General features: G+C 44.6%; 1 protein-coding gene across 1 annotated transcript in view; it reads right to left on the bottom strand.

The window, feature by feature from the left end:
* Nucleotides 1–23,413, bottom strand: part of PNKD (PNKD metallo-beta-lactamase domain containing) — a 32,864-nt gene that overhangs the window by 6,227 nt on the left and 3,224 nt on the right. Inside the window, exons 2-3 of the mRNA XM_081312522.1 lie at nucleotides 13,035–13,150; nucleotides 11,905–12,017 (exon numbers count right to left, since the gene is read on the bottom strand). Coding sequence (XP_081168648.1) covers nucleotides 11,905–12,017; nucleotides 13,035–13,150 — 229 coding nt within the window. The remainder of the gene's footprint in view (nucleotides 1–11,904; nucleotides 12,018–13,034; nucleotides 13,151–23,413) is intronic.

The raw sequence follows: 23,413 nt of genomic DNA, 5'->3' as shown, positions 1-23,413 counted from the left end.
GCTCCAACTAATTTCCATATATTGCTCATAATTATTATTTTTTTAAAAGGTACCAATTCTTAGAACTGTAGTTGGAGAGGGCTCCAGAGACAAAACAAAATGGAGAAGTCTTCTATCCATTCTTCTCCGAGGACTATTTTCAGAGTATTCCTGATCTAAGAGGAAAAGATCAGCAGTGGAAATTAAAACAGGGATTGGGAAAAGAAGGTAGAAGGCACAGAGAGAGATTGATGCCCATGTTGACAGAGCAGAGGGAAGCTTTCTGTAGCAGCCTAGGGAAGGTTTCGTCAAACTATGAGAGGTGACCCATAAAAGGTCACCATAATTGTCCCCCTGTCATGGTCCGATCATCACCTCCTACGGCTGGTCTTCCGATACGCTACCCCTCGCTACTGGGCTGCAGAGCCGACCAGGTGGTTCCGCCCCAGGCGCCTGATGGATCCAGAACGGTTCCAGATGGCACTTGGGTCTATACCTATCTCCCTCACTCACAGCCCGGCCGATGCCTTGGTGGAGGCTTGGGAGAGGGCCACCACCGAGGCACTTGACCGTGTTGTACCCTTGCGACCCCTGACCCGGCGCAGATCTCGATGGGCTCCATGGTTTTCTGTGGAGCTACGGGAGATGAAGCATCGGAGACGGAGTCTGGAGAGCTGTTGGAGATCCAGCCGATCTGAATCTGACCGATTGCGACTAAGATCTTTTATTAGGTCTCGCGGCGATGAGGACGGCGAAGTCTAATTACTTCGCGGCCCTCAATGCGTCCGCAGATAATCGCCCGGCCGCCCTGTTTAGGGTAACTCGTTCCCTCCTTAATCAGGTGAGGGAGGAGCCCTTACAGGGGCGGGCCGAGGAGTTTAGCCAGCATCTGGTGGACAAAATTGCTCAGATTCGGACCGGTTTGGACTCTTGACTAGGCAGTCTGACGGGGAGGAATCAAGCGGTCTTGAGAGTAGTACTATCTGGACTGAGTTTGATCCTGTGACTCCCAAGGAGGTGGACAGGATTATGGGGAGGCTGAGCTCTACCACCTGTTTATTGGACCCGTGCCCCTCCTGGCTGGTTTATTCAGCTCAGGAGGAGACACGAGGCTGGTTCCAGGCAGTGATATCTGCCTCTTTGAGTGAGGGTGTCTTTCCTGCCGCCTTGAAGGAGGCGGTGGTGAGACCCCTTCTCAAGAAGCCTGCCCTGGACCCAGCCATTTTGAATAACTATCGTCCGGTCTCCAACCTCCGCTTTCTTGCGAAGGTTGTTGAGAGTGTGGTAGCGCATCAGCTTCCTCTGTTCCTGGAGGAAACTGATTATCTGGACCCGTACCAATCGGGTTTCAGGCCCGGGTACAGCACGGAGACGGCATTGGTCGTGCTGATGAATGATCTCTGGCGGGCTCGGGACAGGAGTTGTTCCTCTGTCCTAGTCCTTTTAGATCTCTCAGCGGCTTTTGATACCATCGACCATGGTATCCTGCTGCGACATCTCAGGGGGTTGGGAGTGGGGGGCACTGTTTTACGGTGGTTCTCCTCCTACCTCCTGGGCTGTTCGCAGTCGGTGTTGACGGGAGGGCAGAGGTCCACCCCGAGGCCTCTCGTTTGTGGAGTTCCTCAGGGGTTGGTCCTCTCTCCCCTCCTGTTCAACATCTATATGAAGTCGCTGGGTGAGATCATTCGTGGTTTCGGGGTGGGGTATCATCAGTACGCTGATGATACCCAACTTTTTCTTTCCACCCCGAACCAAATCAGTGATGCCCTCAACGTGATGTCCTGTTGCCTGGAGGCGGTTCGGGTTTGGATGGGGAGAAATAGGCTCTGACTCAATCCTGCCAAGATTGAGTGGCTGTGCGTTATCGGCATCTCGAGTGAATCACTCTTCTCCATCTTTAATGATGGGGGGTGAGGTGTTACCCCCCGTCAATAGGGCTCATAACTTGGGCGTCCTCCTGGATTCATGGCTCAGTTTGGAAGATCATATAGGAGCCGTGACCAGGGGGGCTTTTGCCCAGGTTCGCCTGGTGTGCCAGTTGCGGCCCTATCTGGACCGGGATGCCCTACGTACAGTTACTCATGCGCTCGTGACCTCCCGGTTAGACTACTGCAATGCTCTCTACATGGGGCTGCCCTTGAGGACCACCCGGAGGCTTCAGCTGGTGCAGAATGCAGCCGCGCGAGTAGTAATGGGAGTGTCCCGATACTTTCATGTAACACCTCTTCTCCGCGAGCTGCATTGGCTTCCAGTTGCCCTCCGGGTGAGATTCAAGGTGCTGGTGATGACCTATAAAGCCCTAAATGGCATGGGTCCGGATTACCTTAGGGAGCACCTGCTACCAGCATCAAGTTCCCATCGTCCTGTGCGCGCCCACAGGGAGGGCCTCCTTAGGGTTCCGCCGGTTAGAGACTGCCGGCGGGTGATTCCCAGGGGGAGGGTGTTCTCTGTGAGTGCGCCCGCCCTTCGGAACGAACTGCCGATGGAGCTTCGGACTGCCCCCAACCTTCGCTCGTTTCGCTGGGACTTAAAAACCTGGTTGTTCGAATTGTCTGGCCTGGACTGAGGGATTTTAAATTTTAAAGTATTTTAATTAAATCATATTAAATTATATTAAATTTATTTTAAAATTTTAATTTTATTGTTATTATGAATTGTGGGCTTGTACTAATTTAATTCCACTTTATTCTCTTTTTGTACTGTTTTAACTGCCCTGTGAACTGCCCTGAGTCCTTCGGGAATAGGGTGGTATATAAATTCAACTAATAAATAAATAAATAAATAAATAAATAAATAAATAAATAAATAAATAAATAATAATGAACAGAGGTATGAAGAGGTCCTTGGTGCACTCTCAGCTTGGTTGTTCTCTTGCAGATGATTCATTGCCCTGTACTGAAGTTACCTAGTTTGGATAATGAAATGTCCAGAAGGAAACACCAAAGCACAGAGAGCACCAAGGACCCTTCATTTCAATTCTGAGCTACAAATCAAGTTTCTCTATCAGAATAGAGGTGTGCATCTCCTACCACATTGCAGGAGAGAGTCAGGGCAAACAAGCAACATATATCTCACAAGAGACCCAGGACTGAAACCCTGGATCTCTCCCACTTCTGCTTTTGTAAAATCAGAGTCATGGAACTAGAAAAAAAAGGGGGTTGGTGGTGCTTGGAGGGGTTTTAAATTGCAGCTCCACAGCTACTTTCACTTCTATATCTTTCCTCTGACAGTTGATAAGGCAATGGGGTGGGAAGGAGAAGAGGAAGATGTGGTTTTGATCGGAAGGCAGCCACACACACAGCCTATTATTTATTTATTATTTATTTATTATTTATGTCGGGAAAGGAAAAGGCTGAGAAGTGCATCACGTGGACATTGCCCAGATTCTGCTATTCTGTGTAAAGAGGGCAGGGAAGGGCAGGGGGGAAAGTGGGGGAGGAGAAGAGGGGAAAAAAGGAGGCAGAAGTCTTTTAAACAGGAGTTTGGGGCCAGGGGCAATAAATACATATAAACAACATTGCTCCACCTGTACAAGAGCACAGTTGACTGCTATTTTAGTGTCACTGGCAAGTTTTATTGGTTGTTGAAGTTTATGATTTTAGTAGGCCAACAATATCTTTGTCTACTGGTCCTAAATAGTTACATGTAAGCTTTAGTGTCCAAGAAAATACCAAATCTTTCACTGTGGGCCATTATTCCAACAAAAACACAGAAGTGCCTGCTTCATCTAGTGTTCAAACTGTCATTAACTTGTGAATGTTTGTCTAGCTGGGCTGGACTCTAACTATCTCATAAGTTGTGTTCTTGATTTTACACAAATGCCCTGCTAAGATTATATTCTGGTCTGATTTAATGGTGTTGATTTTTTTTAACAGTGTAATTAGATGCCTTTACGACACTAGTTAGTTACTTCATCTTCATGTCTGAAAATTATTCATTTTACTCGGATATCATTTTTCCTCTTAAAACAACCAGAGCAGTGTACCAAGCACTGCATCATAGTAATTAAACCTTCCATTTAAAAAGGCAGAAGATACCAATTAACAATAACACAACCAACATTAAACTGTTTCAACTAGTGCAGGGGTAGGCAACCTCGGCTCTTTTATGACTCAAGGACTTCAACTCTCAGAATTCCTGAGTCAGCTGACTCAGGAATTCTGCGAGTTGAAGTCCATGAGTCATAAAAGAGCCGAGGTTGCCTACCCCTGAACTAGTGCCTTATTTTCTCACAAACATCTGAATGAGCAGATATATTTTCAACTGTTATCTACATGAGTACTACCAGCATTTTTGTGGGAGGGGAATTGCATATTGTACGCTGCTGCTGAGAACACTATCACAAATCTACAGGCATTGCACCAATCCAGTCATGCAAATATTATCCTGACTTCAATGAGCTATTTTCTTAGTCAAGGAAGAGATGGGCTCAAGCTAAAACCTTGGCATGATGGGCACCACGACAACCAGCACCGAATAAAGAAATATCTTGTGAAATTTGAGCCCACTCCTTCTAAAGGAAGGTATTTCAATTTTCTGGTTCTCATCCAGCAATTAACACTTCCAGGTAGCTGCTCAGCACCTGCTCATTAACCAAAATCACAACAGCTCTTTCCCCAGATGACCATCTCTAAATATACAACATGAGTAACTCCCAGACAGCTGGGACCTATGTTTGAAGGTGTCTACCTAGAACAAGCTGGCTTTGTTAGAACCCCTGGGGGGGGGGGAATCCAAGAGGATGGGAGGCAAAAATCATTTATACCAGGCATGTCAAACTGCCGGCCCATGGGCTGGATGCATCATACTGAAATTGTGCCCACCCCATTGCCAGCAATGGGGAAAAAGTCACGATACGTCGTGCAACGTCACGTGATGTCGTGAGTTTGACATGCCTGATTTGTAGCATCCTCTCACGGTCCCATTCTGACTCTTTCTCTCTTAAGCTCTCCCTCTGGCCTCTCTCCTTCAGCTACACTGGACATTTTATTCCAAACACATCTGAACAAAAGCGAGGAGCTGGCCCTTGAGTATAACAGGAAGAGCCAGTATGACAGGTGCTTCTCAAGAGGAGAAACCCCAAGCAGGAAGGAAGGGATTTTGATTATATAATGATGTTGCTGCTGCTCTTGTTGCTCTAACTTTGAAACACTCTTGGAAGCATCCAGCTATTGCTTCATCAACGGCTTTCCTGCAGAAGGGAGGGAGGCAGCAAGAAGCAGACTTGAAGAGTCATGAGTCCTTTCCTTAATTGGAAGGTTGTCTGTGCTAAAACAGCGGAGAAGAGGAAGGCAGGAGCCAATTGACTTATGTTTCCTTAAAAGATCTTGGCAGATTGTAAATAAGTCAAAGGAGAATCAAGCAAATGTGCCCTCGGATGTGATAGCAGGCGGAGGTCAAAGGGCATACCACTTACCAAGCCAAGCACTGTATATAACAAGAACTTCATGATAACAAGAGCCTTCCTTAACAGGACTGCCAGGCAAGTATATTGTGAACAGACAAACCCAAAGCAGCTAGAGATTAAGTATCATAAACCATATCTGACTACCCTTTAAAAGTATTTTTTTTAAAAAAAAAAGGGGGGGAGAAGAGGGAGAGATCAAGAAAACTATAGTCATTTGGTTTTAGAAACATAAAGTAGAAGTACAATAACTGTTAATACTTAACAGGTTGCATTGCCTTCTACTTACTTTATGTTCTAGTTCTTTTCATCTGGGCTATGGTACTGAGACCCTTTTGATCACTTTACTAGATAACCTACTTCAAGAACTAGAAGGAGTGTGATCTGTTTATTTCCTTTGGACCTCTCAGTGCCTTAAATTGATTATCACTGATTATGGTAAATTTATGGGCGGTCTTGGGCACACTATTCTAAGAGATTGTCATTTTTGTTTGGCCATGTTGAGAAACTGCAAATTTTATTCCTTGGTGCACATTTATGCTGTTCTATAAAATGTTTCCCTTGTTATCTGAACACTGTCTTCATGAAACAATTGGAGGTCACGCAGAGCTTTAACAAAAAGATGTCATCAGCATGCTCTACTGCTTCCTATCTTCTAACTCCAAGGAAACAATCAGTAACCCTGAATGTTGCCTAAACGCAACAATAACTGGTTGAGGCAGAACAAACCAATGGTGGGACCATCAGGTGCATCTTATCATTCTGTCACAAAGCTCACCACTATTGCACAGATGCTTTTGGTAGGGAACAGTGTGGATACATGAAGCCTGTTCTGGCTGAGGATGTATTCCCAGAGAATGCCAGTTTGAAGTTTAAGATTATTCACTGGTCTCCACGGTCCCTGAATCAGCAGATGGCACTTCTGATGAAAAGTGTGCTTGGCAAATACGTCTAGTGTTCCAACTATGATCTTTCTCTGAGCCAGCCAGTGAGGGTGACCCATGCCCTGTTTACAATCCTTGTACCGTAATCTCCTCAATAGGGAAAATGCTCAGAAATTATAAATGAGGTAGAATTTGATATCAAGACTACCGACCGACAAATGCTTGCACTAGTTATTGAGTACTTTCCAGGCACAAATTAAGGTGGAGATATTGAACTAAAGCTTAAGGCGCAATTATTTTCAAGACTGCCTAGTTCAATATGGACCTGCCCAGTTCGTTAGATCAGGAGGCGATGCCTTACTGAAATGCCCCTTCTGCCAGAACCTTGACCTCCTTTTTACTATTGTTTTTGCCCACCCCACCAGATTTAGCAGAAAGACCGTGAATCACGCTTTCTCAGTTGACAGTACCTGCTCTGTGAAACAGCATCCGCCAGAGATTTAGATAGCTCCATCTGTATTAGTCTTGTGCAAGGTTCTGAAGACCTGGTTATATCCCAGGTCAGGGCTTTTCAACCCTTTCACCCATTGTACCACTTTTAGGATAAGGCACTATCCGAGTACCACCAGTCGCCAAGCAAGGTGTCAAAAACTTGAGCAAAAAAAAAAAAGGAAAAAAATGATGAAGTACAGGTAGTCCTTGACTTACAACAATTCGCTTAGTGACTGTTCGAAGTTACAACGGCACTGAAAAAAGTGACTTATGACCATTTTTCATGCTTATGACTGTTGCAGCATTCCCAGGGTCATGTGATTTACAATCGGATGCTTGGAAACTGACTCATACTTATGATGTTCCGTGTCCCAGGGTCATGTGATCACCTTTTGCAACTTTTTGACAAGCAAAGTCAATGGCTGGGGGGGGGGGCATGGCCAGCTTATCGCTCAGGTTGCAGGGTGCCTGTGGTGGTGGTGGGAAATCTGTGGTCTCTGGTAGGGATGTGGGACTGGGGTGGGTGTCTTCCTTCCTTCCCTCTCTCCCATTGTCCCTTCCTTCTTTCCTTCCTTCCTTACTCTCACCTTTCACCCTTTCCTTTCTCTTTCCTTCTTTCCTCACATTTCCCCCTCTTTTTCCTACTCGCTCTTCTTCCTTGCTTTCTCTCACATTTCTCTCTTCCCTTTCCTTTCCTTTCCTTCCCTTTTTCATCCATTTATTTCTTTTCCTTCCCTTCCACATCCATGTACTTTCCCTTTCCCTCCCTCCCTCCCCATTTGGTCAGCTGGTAAAATTGTCTGACAGTTCCCTCCCTTCGCCAGTTGCCGGGTAGAAAAGTCGGGCCGGGGCTGGGCAAAGCTCGCGGGTGCTTCTCTGTGGGGCGCGCTGGCCACCTCCCCCCACTGGGCCTGGTGCCTCCCCTTCCTGGCTGGGCAGCGGCTGCTCCCTCCTTCCCTCCCTGCCCGCCAGCCACCCTTCATCGGCTGCTGGGTAAAAAAGTCAGGCTGAGGCCAGGCAAAGGTCACTGGCCCTTCTCTGTGGGATGTGCTGGCCATCGGAACTGCGCCGCCTGTGTCCCCACTTTTCCTGGCCCCTTCGGCTGTGCGCCCCCACTGGCCCGGCCATGTTGGTGACAGAGCTCTATAGGGGGTCGCCGGTGAGAACGGGGAAAGGCGGCGAGCCTGCAACCGGGCCCCAACCTGTCGAGCCCTGTGGGAAACAACACACAGTGAAAGGGGGGGAAGCTCGGTGTCAGCTTGCCGTCTCCCTCCCGACGCTTCGCGCTGCAGAAGTGGGTGACCCCGCCGCCAGAGGCTCTCTGCTGTCCGGAGCCCAACAGCAGAGGCAGGGGCCGGCGAGCCTGTAACCAACCCCGACCGCTCAGAAGGAACATCGGGAGCCCTCCAGAGCACCGGTTTTAGGCTCGCCGCCTTTCCCCCATTGAAAATACTTTGAAGAATTGTAGTTTGGTGACATTTCTTAAGAGTGTAGTTTCTTATACCTCAATATCCTCCTATTACCATGCCTATAGTTCTCCAGATCCTACGTAGGCGGACCTTGCATACCAATTGCTTCATTCAGTTACAATGGTGCTGAAAAAAAAATAACTTTACAACTGATGTCTGCCTTTATGATATTTGCAACATCCCCTCAGTCAAGTGATCACCATTACATTCAGCATGTATTATCCTGTACCAGAGCTGTGGTTTTTCTTCTCTCCCCCGACCTTGCAGAACAGAGATTGGGGAGGAAGGGATTACAATGTGGGTATATTCCCGATTAAATGCTTGCTTATTCTCTTGTAATCCGTTCCTCTCCAATGTCTCTATTGTGCGAGGAGGGGAGAAAAGAATAACAATAGCATGTAGATTTATATACCTCCCCATAGCGCTTTACAGTACTCTCTGGATGATTTACAATATAAGCATTATTTGAATATTGTCCCAATCAATCAGGGTCCTTATTTTACGGACCTCAGAGGGATGAAAGGCTGAGTCAACCTTGAGCCCAGTCAGGATCGAACTCCAAGCTGTGGGCAGAGTTTGCCCACAATACTGCAGTTTAAGTACTGTACCACCAGAACACTTGAATGGATCAGGCACAGGAGAGATTGCCTCAGATTGCTTGGGGTTTTGTTTTTACCTCTCCCCCCTTGCTCTCAAGAATACACTGGGCTGTTGCACAGCACACTTGAGGTTGCTGGTACCAAATCATTCTTTTATATGTGTATTCCCCACTGTGTGCCTGCTTATTTTCTTGTAATCCCTTCCTCTTCAATTAATGTAATTACAAACATTAATCCCCTTTTTGTTAATTATCCTGGCACCGGGATGAACATTCCAAATTTATTTATTTTATTTATTTATTTAGATTTATATACCGCCCTTTCCCGAAGGACTCAGGGCGGTTTACAGGGAATTTAAAAGAAAGTCAATACAAACATTAAAACAAATTAAAAAAGATTAAATAGAACCCTGAGAAAATTAAAACCCAGTTAAAATTAAAATTAAAAAATTCTCAACCTGGGCCAGAGAGCTCGAAGAGCCAGGTCTTCAGGTCCCGGCGGAATGAACGGAGGTTGAGGGCAGTCCTAAGCTCCGCAGGCAGCTGGTTCCACAGGGCAGGCGCACCCACTGAGAAGGCCCTACCCCTGGGTGTTACCCGCCGGCAGTCTTTAACTGGCGGCACCCTGAGGAGACCCTCCCTGTGGGAGTGCACTGGACGAAGGGAACTTGATGCTGGTAGCAGGTGTTCCCTCAAATATCCCGAACCCTCGCCATTTAGGGCTTTATAGGTCATCACCAGCACCTTGAATCTCACCCGAAGGGCAACTGGAAGCCAATGCAGCTCGTGGAGTAGAGGTGTTACATGGGAGTATCGGGAAACCCCCATCACAACTCACGTGGCTGCATTCTGCACCAGCTGAAGCCTCCGGGTGGTCCTCAAGGGCAGCCCCATGTAGAGAGCGTTGCAGTAGTCTAAACAGGAGGTCACGAGCGCGTGAGTGACTGTGCGTAGGGCATCTTGGTCCAGGTAGGGTCGCAACTGGCGCACCAGGCGAACCTGGGCAAACCCCCCCCCGGTCACGGCTCCTATATGGTCTTCAAAAGTGAGCTGCGAATCCAGGAGGACGCCCAAGTTGCGAGCCCTATCAACGGGGGGTAACACCTCACCCCCCATCGTTAGAGATGGAATAGTCTGGTTGACCCGAGATGCCGGTATGCACAGCCACTCAGTCTTGGCAGGATTGAGACGAAGCCTGTTTCTCCCCATCCAGACCCGGACCGCTTCCAGGCAACGGGACATCACGGCGAGGGCATCGCTGGGTTGGTTTGGGGTGGAGAAAAAAAGTTGGGTATCATCAGCGTACTGATGATACCCCACCCCAAAACCACGAATGATCTCGCCCAGCGGCTTCATATAGATGTTGAACAGGAGGGGCGAGAGAACCGACCCCTGAGGAACTCCACAAACAAGAGGCCTCGGGGCGGACCTCTGCCCTCCCGTCAACACCGACTGCGAGCGGCCCAGGAGATAGGAGGAGAACCACTGCAAAACAGTGCCCCCCACTCCCAAATGGCAGGAGAATGGGAAAAAGGAAAGCAGTCGTGGTCATGTGATTTTCCACTTAGCAACCACTTCACTTAACAAGAGCTGCTAATCCAAATTGTGGTCACTAAACAAGGGCCACCTATAACTGTTAAATCAGCAAAAGTCTACAATGCAGTTGCGTCATCCTAATGGTAGTACTGCACTTATGTGTAGAAAGAGGTCCTTTACAAGTGACACCTCCTAGAAGCATTGAGATTTATGGGGCAGGTGATAGCTGGCCTACCAAAGACTTTGCCAGAGGAAGGATTTAAATACTGATCATTTGGAATTAGGGAGGGTAGAGGAAGAATCCATTTTTTCCCTTTCTTAGCATTCAAGCTTGGGATCAGTCCTTGAGAAATGCCAGTTCTTTCCAGAAACATGATAGATACTATTTCCCTTTTGGTCACTTGTCTCATACGAAACCTAGCCTAATTCATCCAAGGGACTTTTTGACACTCGCCTTCTACAATTCATACTTGATTAACATCTCTATGAACTTGTAGCAGGTCATAGTAATCTGTCATTCTCCAGCTGGGTTTGATAAAAAAATTCCAGAAACCACAGCAAAAACAGACAAGTCCTCAACTGCATGGGCCATTGCCTGAATATTAAATATTCTTGCATCAATGCAAGAGATCAGACCAACTGATTACCAAGTCCATCTTCTTAAGAGGACAGCTTGAGTCAATTACAAACATTGGTAAGAATAGCAATTCCCTTTCTAGCTTTCAAACATCCATATTTGAGCCACTTTATACAGCAGAAAGATGCAAAAAACAAAACAGGATGTATTATTAGATTCCTGGATGATCTGAAAAAAAATCTGATTGCTAATTGCTGAACAGCAGTAATAAGAAAAATAACGTATTTCTCACCAAATGAAGAACAGCAATAGATATTTTTATGATCAGACTTCAAAGTCAGTTCTAACATCAAAATCTATTACTATCTCAGTCATGCACAGAAACATTCTATTCCTTAATACTTGCTAAGAGTATTTATTTATTTATTTATTTATTATTTGGATTTATATACCGCCCCTTTCCCAAGGGACTCGGGGCAGTGTACAGGGCAATTAAAACACTATGAAACAACACATAATATACAAAAATTAAAATGAAATTAAATCGAATAGCCCTAAACAATAAAACACATTCTAAAATTTTAAATATTTTAAAATTTAAAATCTAAAATCCCAGTCCCTCAGTCCAGGCCGGCAAGTTCAAATAGCCAAGTCTTCAGGTCGTGGCGAAAAGAGCGAAGGTCTTATTTATTTATTTATTATACCCAATTCCATTTGATTGCTCCTTAAAATCACAACAGGAGTGCAGAACTGGAAAACCTTGCTTGTTGCTGAAAACCAATGCTATGTAACACTGAATTAGAGGTCCAATTTTGAGGGAAGGTAAGTAAGTGAGAGGTAATTTAGCAACTTCTGGAGAGCTCGTTGGTTCCATATCCCTGGTTAAGGAAGAAAAAGTAAACGCCCAGCCCCACAATCTTCCTATCTCTAACTCTGGAAAGGAAATATCATATCTGGATTCTCACCTGTACAGCCAAAGGATCAGAAGGGTCCACAACTACAGCACTGTTGGAGTCAGTGTCGACAACAAGATAGCTGTAATTATCAGACAGGACAGGAATGGGAAGGATCTTCAAACCTGGGAAAACAAACAGAAAGCAAAGAAGGAAGCAAGCAGGAAAATGAGCACAGAAAACCACCCTCCACTGAACCTGCAATAGATATATAGCTATTTGGAACTATATTTTGTTGGCCACCTTGAATAACTCTTTAAAAGAGAATTATAAAAGATAATGAGACATTGCAATCAGAGAAACAAAAATGATTAAAAAAAATTGGACTATGTAGCCCAGCAACCTCCTAGGTCACAGGTCTGCAACCCGCGGCTCCGGAGCCACATGCGGCTCTTTCAGCCATCTCCTGCGGCTCCCAGTCCTCTGCCATGTGCAGTCCCCCCAAAAAAAGTGGGGCTAAAAATGTTCAACCAATCAATTCAAATATGCAGGGTAGGTGCATATCTCGCCTTGGCTCCACTCTTCAGTCAAACCCTGTTCTGCGCATGCGCGCACAATTTTTTGCGGCTCCCAGTTTTTCCTTTTGTGAGGGAACCAGTTCCGAGTAGCTCTTTCACTGTTTCAGGTTGCTGACCCCTGTCCTAGGTCTTAGAGAGATGCAAGTTCTTTGAATAACTTTGTCTACTGAGCAATAGAGAAAAAAGATGCTGAGTAATTTCAACCAGGGTGGTGGGCCACAGACGTTCAAGTACAGCGATCCTGTTGCATCTTCCATCAAACGTGCTGCAGTCTCAGCTGATCTCAAAGATCAAACTGTGAAACTGGCCTGCGTCCTTCCCAAGATTTCTGACCAAGTCACTTTGCAGAATTCTGCACGTGTGTAAAAAGCCTTCTCTGTACAAATTGTCTGCCAAATTCAGAAGTATGAGTATGATTGAATCCCAATCATATAGACCTCATTAATTCATTCTGAGGCATCTCAAAAAGTTAAGTTTCCTTTACAGGATTTCTTCCCTATCCAGAATCCAGTTACTCGTACTTCTCAAAATTCACTGTCCGGAAGTTAAATCAAACAATACGCCTCAAAACAACGCAAGCGGGTACATCTATCCAAAACGCAATGGAAAAAACTAAGCTCTCACCATTGAACTCCACAGGCTGGGAAACTGAGTGTCCTTGGGGATAACGCTGGCGTGCCTTCTTTACCTGCCGCTTGTGTAACAGGTAGCCCAGCCGGGTTTTGGCATAGAGATTATACCTGAGTAACCGAAGAGGCAAACAAACAGGCAAGTCAGAACAAGTTCACAAACAAAGACTTTGGTACAGTACATTCCTGAGAAGGATCCTTAACAAAGCAGAGAGAGATTAACAGCCACCACTAGAGTTGCTGAACCATTCAAAGAAGACAACTGAAAGCAGAGGTACACTTAATTAACAGAGAGACAAACATATCATCTAGCATTAATTCAGTATTTCAGGAATAAACAGGTACGTAGCCTCAAGCTGTTACAACTGCACAAAGATGCCTGAAAACTCAAATTATAAAGTGTACATTCAACTTATTTTTCTTTCTTCGACTGACGTTTATTTTGTCTTGTCCTCAAGTTTCTGAGGTTATTAATTTAAAAAGACTGAAAATTTTACATTGTTCCAGTAAAAATACATTTGCAAACTATTAACACAGCTAGTTTAAAAGCTGGTCTAAAAGAGAGCCTACTGAACTCATGCTTTTCTGATATATTTTTTTTAAAGTGGAATTAGAAAAAGTTGTTGGGTTTTGACCCTTGGACAAAAATTACTGGAAAAAGCATGTGCAGCATCTAAGAATAAATCACAGCAGAGAATCAGTTTTTCAGGCCAACTGCAGCCAAGACAAAGGTCAAACATAATTCAAAGAGAGAAATTCCAACGAGATAGATAACATTGTAGTTTTTCTATATTTTATACAAGCTGCAGGCACTCCAGCAAACATAACAAATGGTTGAAGATTATGTTAGGTGTCAATCAAATGACTTGAAGGATTTGTCCCTCCCTCTGAGCATCTAACTACAGTACTCTAGGAATATATCATATTGACTGGAAAGTCATTTTGAGATAATTAAAAAGAGCCTCCAGGACCATGGCAAGCACTGTCTGGAAAAAAAAAGGTTCCCCACCCCACCCTACTCCCCAAAAAATCAAAACAGCTAACATTTCACCACAAATATCATATAAATCCAAGGCAATTACACAGGATGAGCAAATATTCCCAAAAGTGTAAGCTCATCTCACCAGTATAGGAAGTGTAATTAGCATTCAGGTAGTCCTTGACTTACAACCATTCATTTCGTGACCGTTAGAAGTTACAACATCACTAAAAAAAAGTGACGTATACTGTTTTTCACACATACGACTGTTGTAGCATCCCCACAATCACGAGGTGAACATTCAGGCACTTGGCAACTGGCATGTCTTTATGACGTTTGCCCTGTTCCAGGGTCACATGATCACCATTTGTAACCTTCCCAGCTGGCTTCTGAGAAGCAGAGTCAATGGGGAAAGCCAGATTCACTTAAGGACTGCATGGTTCACTTAACAACTGCAGTGATTCACTTAACTGTGGTAAAAAGGTTATAAAATGAAGCAAAATTCACTTAACAACTACTCTGCTCATTTGTGGTCGTAAGTTGAGGATTACCCATTAATGTTTAAATTGCAAGTTCCCTTAGCAAAACTGCAGAAAAGTGAGAAATTCAGTACTGTGGACATGTATCCCTTTTCCATAAAATTCATTTTAAAGATGGAAGAATGGTCTGAAATGAAAAAAAATCTTGCAGCCTTGATAGTATTTTGTTTAGCTCCACTGGATTAGCGTTATTAGCACTTAAGAACCGGTTGGCCGATGTGTGTGGAGGATTACCCCATTCTTGAAGACGTCAGATGCTCACCTGATATGTGCACTATCAGACCACACAGACAACTCACAACTAAAGTGATAATGGGTTGATTAGCAGACAAAGGTAAGATTTTTCACCACAAAAACCTTTTGAGCTAAGATAAAACATTTTGTTCCTTGCTCAATATCCTTCACAATTCTTTCAAATAAAGAATTTCCCCAATTCATTGTTCCCCTCTGGAAAATTCTTGATGGAGAGATGAATCCTTAATTGCACTTCACACATTACTGTATCACCCTGAAATCCTGAATTCTTGGCAATCAATTGACGTTCTCATTTAATAACCACTCATTGAATGACTTCAAACTTCGAGTGGTATTTATGACCAGTCCTTGTAATTGTGGCCACTGCAGTCTCTACAATCACGTGATCAGAATACTGGCACTCAGCAAGCTAGCCCATGCTCAGTATGGATGATGGGTTGTAATCCAATACTTCTAGAGCCTTGCAACACAAGAATGGGGCTGCTTATATTAAAAGTGGCTCGGGAAGTTTCAGGAACGCTAGATTCATAAAAATTTGAAAGCGAGCCAGCTTCTCTCCCAAGGTGCCCCCACTCCAGAGTCATTTCCTGAAAGACTGAGCAGCCTCTAAGCTGAGTCCACAATAACTTCCTTCAACAAATCAACGAAAACCCAGTTTTCCTCTGTTATCAGCTACAACATATGCAAGGTTGATCCTTCTGATTAAACTTGCAATCAGTGTCCAGTGGTTTGTTTGTTCTTTAATTTTCCTGGGACAGCAGGCCCACACAAACTCAGAACGGGACAGGCAAGCCACACATACAAGAGACTTTCTGCCCCTGCAGGAGTGAAATCATTTTATCTAAATGTCTGCAGATGGCTCAAATCAAGAGTCTCTGAAGAAAAAGATCTAAAACCTTGCATTTAGGCAGCAATGTCTATTCTATCAAGGACTGCTTAAGCAGGATTCTCAGGTCTAAGAATAGGAAACCAAGGACCACTGGTGACACTCCCAAAAGACACAACTGTAGCAATACACATCCAAATTTGGTCCCTGGGAATCATAGTCAAGAGTCTTTCAAAGACCAGTTTTCATATTTTTCTTTTTCTGAGCTTGCAGGCTAATAATTCCACAGAGTTTTTATCATTCTGGAATCTTTTTGTATAATACTGTGCATAGGCAGGACTGAGAACAGGCAACCTGCCCATGCCGTATAGTAAATTTATGGCCAAGGTTTCACAATTCAGCCTTGGAATTATAATAAGCTTGCTCTGGAGATAAGCACACAATTCAAACCTATCACTACGCAGGCAAGCCAGTCTAATTTGCAGTTCAATCCGGTCACCACAGTAAGCTTCATGTAGCAAATAGTGCAGTAATATATTTTCCAAAACAAATCAATAAATACAAACATAACCTTTGTTTCCGAGAGTTCTGTAGCGGGGAAGAAGTTAAACAAATACTTTGCACTTTTTCCCCCCTCAAAAGCTTATAATTCCTTGGAGTTTCCTCATCTTGGGAGATTTCTCTTCATTTGCTAAAAGTCCAGATGGCCGATTTACAGGAAGGATGTGACAGAAGAAGGAAGAAACCAACTGCACACAGGAGATAAGAAGCAGTGGAAGGAACCAAGTGAACAAGATAGGCAATGGTATGATAGAGGCCATGTGTAGGAATGGTGAGTACAACAGATAAGGAGGTTTGTGGAAAAGATCATGCGCATTCAATGAAAAAAAACAGGAGGAAGAAAACTGGCATGGTATATGGAAGGTATTCCAGACCCAGAGGACATCTTGCCCATCCTTGCAATAATTCCAAATGGTATTTATTTTATTTATTATTTATTAATTGAATTTCTATACCGCCCTTCTCCCGAAGGACTCAGGGCGGTGTACAGGGCAATAAAAGCATTACATAAAAGTTAAACTAAAATTAAATTAATTAAGCCCTAACAATAAATAATTTAAAATACCCCAAACCCTTAAACCAGGCCGGCCTGTTCAAATAAATAGGTTTTCAGATCACGGTGGAAAGAGCAAAGGTCGGGAGCCATCCGGAGCTCAACTGGTAATTGATTCCAAAGGGCTGGCGCGCCCACAGAGAATGCTCTCCCCCTGGGGGCCGCAAGCCGACACTCTCTAACCGACGGCACCCTGAGGAGGCCCTCTCTGTGGGAGCGCACAGGACGAAGGGAAGATGACGCCGGCAGCAGGTGCTCCCGTAAGTAATCCGGGCCCATGCCATTTAGGGCTTTATAGGTAATCACCAGCACCTTGAATCTCACCCGGAGGGCAACTGGAAGCCAATGCAGCTCACGGAGCAAAGGTGTAACATGGGAGTATCAGGAGACCCCCAACGCAACTCACGCGGCTGCATTCTGCACCAGCTGAAGCCTCTGAGTGGTCCTCAAGGGCAGTCCCATGTACAGAGCATTGCAGTAGTCTATGCTCTACAGAGCCTTGGTGGAGCAGTGGGCTGATGCCTCCTTAAGTAACACCAGCTGCCTGCAATTAGTGCAGGTTCGCATCCCACCAGGCTCAAGGTTGACTCAGCCTTCCATCCTTCCGAGGTAGGTAAAATGAGGACCCAGATTGTTGGGGGCAATAAGCTGACTTTGTAATAATGCCGCTTGGGGGTGTGTGTGAAAGCCCTAACAAGCAGGCATATACATAGAATGAAGGCTACTGCTAAGCTTGTAAGCCGCCCTGAGTCTTCGGAAAAGGGCAGGATATAAATGTAATAAAAATAAAAAATAAAAAATAAATAAAATATACGAGAGGTCACGAGCGCATGAGTGACTGTATGCAGGGCATCCCGGTCCAGATAGGGTCGCAACTGGCGCACCAGGCGAACCTGGGCAAAAGCCCCCCTGGTCACAGCTCCTACATGGTCTTCCAAACTGAGCTGTGAATCAAGGAGGACACCCAAGTTGCGAGCCCTATCTACGGGGGCTAACACCTCACCCCCCATGGTTAAAGATGGAATGGACTGAATTTCCCGAGATGCCGGAACGTACAACCACTCGGACTTGTCGGGATTGAGCCGAAGCCTGTTCCTCCCCATCCAGACCTGAACCGCCTCTAGGCAACGGGACATCACATCGAGGGCATCACTGGAGTGGTTTGGGGTAGAGATGAAAAGCTGGGTATCATCGGCGTACTGATGATACCCCACTCCAAAACCAAGAATGATCTCACCCAGCGGCTTCATATAGATGTTGAACAGGACAGGCGAGAGGACCGACCCCTGACGAACTCCACAAACGAGAGGCCTTGGGGCTGACCTCTGCCCTCCTGTCAGCACCAACTGCGAATGTTCCAGGAGGTAGGAGGAGAACCACTGGAGAACAGTGCCCCCCACTCCCAACCCCCTGAGGTGCCGCAGTAAGATACCATGGTCGATGGTATCAAAAGCCACTGAGAGGTCTAATAGGACTAGGACAGAGGAACAACCCATCCCGAGCCTGCCAGAGATCATTCACCAGCGCGACCAATGCCATCTCTGTGCTGTACCTAGGCCTAAAGCCTGATTGGTACGGGTCCAGATAATCCACTTCCTCCAGGAACAGAGGGAGCTGATGCGCCACCACGCTCTCAAACAACCTTTGCAAGAAAGCGAAGGTTGGAGACCGGATGATAGTTATTCAAAATAGCCGGGTCCAGAACAGGCTTCTTGAGGAGGGGCCTCACCACCGCCTCCTTCAAGGTGGCAGGAAAGCTACACTCAAAGAAGCAGTTATCACTGCCTGGAGCCAGCCTCGTGTCCCCTCCCGAGCCGCATAGACCAGCCAGGAGGGGCACAGGTCCAATAAACACGTGGTGGAGCTCAGCTTCCCCATGATCCTGTCCACATCTTCCGGAGTCACAGGGTTGAACTCTTCCCAGATAACATCACCAAGACCGCTCGTGTCACCTCCGTCAGACTCTGCCCAGTCGGAGTCCAGACCGGCCCAAATCCGAGCGATTTTGTCCGCCAGATGTTGGCTAAACTCCTCGGCACGACCCTGCAGGGGCTCCTCCCTCACCTCCTGATTAAGGAGGGAGCGGGTCACCCTGAACAGGGCGGCCAGGCGATTATCTGAGGACGCGATGAGGGTAGCAAAGTAATTAGTCTTTGCCGCCCTCATCACCGCGAGATAAGACCTTGTCGCAATCGATAAGACCTTAGTCGCAATCGGTCGGATTCAGACCGGCTGGATCTCCAACAGCTCTCTAGGCCCCGTCTCCGACGCTTCATCTCCCGTAGCTCCACAGAAAACCATGGAGCCCACTGGGATCTGCGCCGGGTCAGGGGACGCATGGGTACAACGCGGTCGAGTGCCTCCGTGGCTGCCCTTTCCCAGGCTTCCACCAAGGCATCGGCCGGGCTGTGAGCGAAGGCGGCAGGCGGGGACCCAAGCACCACCTGAAACCGCTCAGGGTCCATTAGGCGCCTGGGGCGGAACCATCTTGTCGGTTCCGTGGCCCAGCGATGGGGGGTGGCGAAACGGAAGGCCAGCTGCAGGAGATGATGATCGGTCCATGACAGGGGCATAATAATTGGAGAAACCCCACCCAGATCATCTGTCATTCTTTCTTACTTTTTAAACAACAAAGAGAGCCTATATTAAGACATTCTCCATTTCTCATGCATTTTTCAAAGGAGAAAAAAAAGTGCAGATTCCATTCAGTGGTATATCCAGTCAATCCTGCAATCCCGTGAAAATTTGCAGCACATTCTTTTTTTTTAGTTTTCATTACTAGACTCTTCTATAGCTGGTCAGGAAAGCTAGGTTACATCTAGCGATATTAAATGGACACTTGTTCTAAATATTCTGCTCCAAATGAATATAATCTTTCCTTTGAACAGACAGGAATCTTGAATTCAGTAGAAAGCAGGGCTGAACTTTTAATATTATGTTGATATAGTTATTATGGGGATCACAATGATGTTAAGAAAAGGGATTTAAATATATCATTCAAAACCTTGGCAGACACACTCTTTCAGATTACTTATTTATATAATGAAGGATCCCATTAGTGCAATGAAGGGCCTGTAAGAGCTGAGCAGCTGATGGAAAATATGCCAGACCAGGACAGAGGAAAATACACACAAAGTCATTGTGAAGATTCAGAAAGGGATAATTTTTCTACAGGATTACATTCCTTGACTCATAATTCCTCTTAAGTTAGTTTTCCTCAATCTAATGAATTTGAGAAGTGCTGAATTGTTATTCTAAATATTCCCAGGGAGAATAGCCAGCATGTGGGAAGATAGGCGTTGCAAAGCAATATTACTGGAAAGAAAGTGGATGGGACTAGCCATCCTAAAATATCCTTCAAGACAGCAATACACTACAATGCAATCAAATGGATATACAATCAGATTCCATGCAGACAGCCAATATCAAGAGGAAGTAAAAAAACAACTGAACCTTTTATTCTAAGCAAAAGGCACAGTTGTTCAAATGTACTTGATGAACCAGAAATCTGTCTTCTAGTGGAACAGGGTAGGGAGTAGTTGGCAAACTACTTTGTAAACCAACACTTATAAATCCAATACTTCAATAACCAGCTGGTTTGTTCATTATACCATGCGTAGCTGCTTTTAAACTATGTTTTTGTTGCTAGCGTGTAAAAACAAATCTTCATCCAAGGTAATGGTCAGATAAGCAGACATAGACAAAGTCCAAAGTACAGATGATGGCTTGGTAGGAAGAACACACCTATGAGGAATTTTTAGAAGACACCTCCCCAAATGAACATATAACTGGAATACAGGTAGTCCTCCACTTACAACAGTTCATATAGTGACTATTCAAAGTTACAAGAGCACTGAAAAAACTGACTTATGACCCCATTTCATACTGAAGACCGTTGCAGCATCCCCATGGTCATGTGAATTTGGATGCTTGGTAACTGGTTCTTATTTATGACCGTTGCAGTGTCCCGAGGTCACTTTTTGTGACATCATGACAAGCAAAGTCAATGGGAAGTCATTAACATAACAACTGTGTTACTAACTTAACAACTGAGTGATTCACCTAACAACTGTGGCAAGAAAGGTTGCAAAATTCACTTAACAAATGTCTCACTTAGCAACAAAAATTTTGGGCTCAATTGTGGTCGTATGTTGAGGACTACTTATACAGATAATTCTGCATGAATCACCAGGTAGCTAAACCCATCTCCATCTGGTTTCCAACTATCATCTATAAAGCAGGCAGGCAAGAGACTAGTGCAGAGGTGACAGCTTCCTAAACTGCATGCAGAGCCATGGTGGCACAGTGGTTAGAATGCAGTATTGCAGGCTAATTCTGCCCACTGCCAGGAGTTCAACCCTGACCGTTTCAAGGTTGACTCAGCCTTCCATCCTTCCGAAGTTGTTAAAATGAGGACACAGATTGTGGGGACGACATGCTGATTCAGTAAACTGCTTAGAGAGGGTTGTATAGCATTATGAAGTGGTATATAAGTCTAAGTGCTATTGCTGCTATTGCTAGTTTAGTTTATTGGCTGTCTTCTTTTCTTCTTCCCTTCTTAATTTATACCTATTAAAAAAGGAATCTCACTCTGCAAGAAAAATCTACCCATGACTCAACAATGCACCTGACACCTCCCTTTTCATTAAGCCAGAGGATTAAGAATGGAGATTTCACTAAGATTATGCCTTGATTAAATCAAAGTCAGATTACTAATCTCCTGAAAATTATCCTCAGAATCATAAGCCTGCAAAGAATTATTTTCAAGTTTGAAATCCATGCTTTAGTACACTTACAGGTAGTCCTCAATTTACACCACAATAAACTCTAGAATTTTGGTTATAATTTGTTGCAGTCGTTAATTGAGTCACCAAATGACTAGACTTCATTTCATTTTACAACTGTTTTTTATGTCAATCATTAAGCAAATCACATTAAGTGGATTACTTAAATCTTAAATCTGAATCCAGTTTATTGAATGGGTGTTCTTTGCTAGAAAACAGCAAAAAAAAAGGTCACAAAATATGATCATGTGACTATGGGATACTGCAACATTGGTAATACAAGCTGGTTGCCAAACTCCTGAAATGCCATCACAGGTCGACAAGAGTGGTTCAGCAGTCATAACTTTGAGGATGGGTCGTAAATAAAATCCATCGAAACTTTGAATGGTTGTTAAGCAGCTGGTAGTAAGTCAAAGATTACCTATATAAGTCTATGAATCCTTTGCGCCATAAGCCGAAAAAGTAGAAAGCAAACATGGATTCACACACTGGTAATTTGAAGGATATCAGCATAAAGATCTAACTTTGCAGTAAAAAACAAACTAAGATGTCTTTCAGGAAAGGCAAAGAATCAGCTCATTAGGTTCCCTGGTAATACATGGATTTGTAGTATTTATATTTTCAGCCTTTTGTGCCCCATCATTTTTCATCTGGGCTTCTCTGAGGTCACAGCTTTGTAACCTGTACTAGTATGGCAGGAGGTGAAAGGAATTAAACCCTAAGACTGAAGAGATGGCATTGCTCAAACAATAACCCTAACTTGTAACCAACAACTCAGCTCTCTTACTGAAGTTGATCAACATCTAGATGCAAACTCAAGTTGGTGGCAGCCCTTGCTGACTTAAGACTGATTTTGAAAAAGCTAAGCAAATTGATGCTTGGATGGGAGACCAACAGGAAACCCTAGGGCTGTAGGAAGTCAACAAATTCTGAAAGCAGTATCAAATCACTTCCATCTTACTGCCAAAACCACTAGGAGTCAAGATCGATTCAAGGATAACTTGACCATATTATGGGTAAAATGCAGTCTGGAAACTTCATACACGTTACTCATATTACAGGAATGTCTAAGAGAGTATCAATCATCCAAGCCCTGGTTGTCCCAAAGGTACTTTTTCCAAAGAGCAACTGGATTTTCTTAGTTTTTTCTTTGAAAATGTTTCATTATGTGAATGTGAAAAAGTTCACATTCTGGACAAAGAGGACCACTAGCTTGAAAGAGGGGTCAAAAGAGCCATTTATGTTAAAACTGAACAGCCCTCCCTCAACAGAGGGGGAGGGATATGACACCACCTATCTCCTGTCTACAAGCCAGTCCTTTCAGCAGTCCAAGAAGGTTCCACACCCGCTTGATTTGCGTGACTTTGAGGACACAGATAAACCTCCAAGCGGCCTCGACTACTCTGTGAGCTAACAACTCATCCTCAGAGTACTAACAACCAGATGACTGCAAAGAATATACGGTAAATATTACCATTCCCCTACAGTCAGTTAGAACTGAAGAAGCTTCTTGGATGAGAAGCAAAAGTTTTTCCAAGGGGAAAAAACCCCAATAAAGTCCAGTTGCCTTTTGGCAAAAGCACCTTTGGGAATATTTCAGGAAGGAAGGAATAAGCAAACACAGAATGCAAACATGTAAGAAACTACCCACCCCATACAGTGACTTAAATTTCTCCGAATAATTAGAATACAGGAAATTTATTCTTCACATATTTGCTTCTGTAAGATCTGCATCCAAACTCAGAATGGAGTCTTTTGAGAGAAGAAAGAAAATTGGTTGGAAAAGGGTTGGGAGGATATTGTAAATGCACTTGCCTGTGTTGGAAGAGCCAGGGACAAAAGAGAATTGTGTGCTAGGAATTTAAGCTTCTTTCCAA

Source organism: Vipera berus (genome assembly GCF_964194415.1).
Source record: "Vipera berus genome assembly, chromosome: 1".
Lineage (NCBI taxonomy): Eukaryota > Metazoa > Chordata > Lepidosauria > Squamata > Viperidae > Vipera > Vipera berus.
The sequence above is the reverse complement of the archived record's forward strand: the minus strand, read 5'-3'. Positions and strand labels throughout refer to the sequence as shown.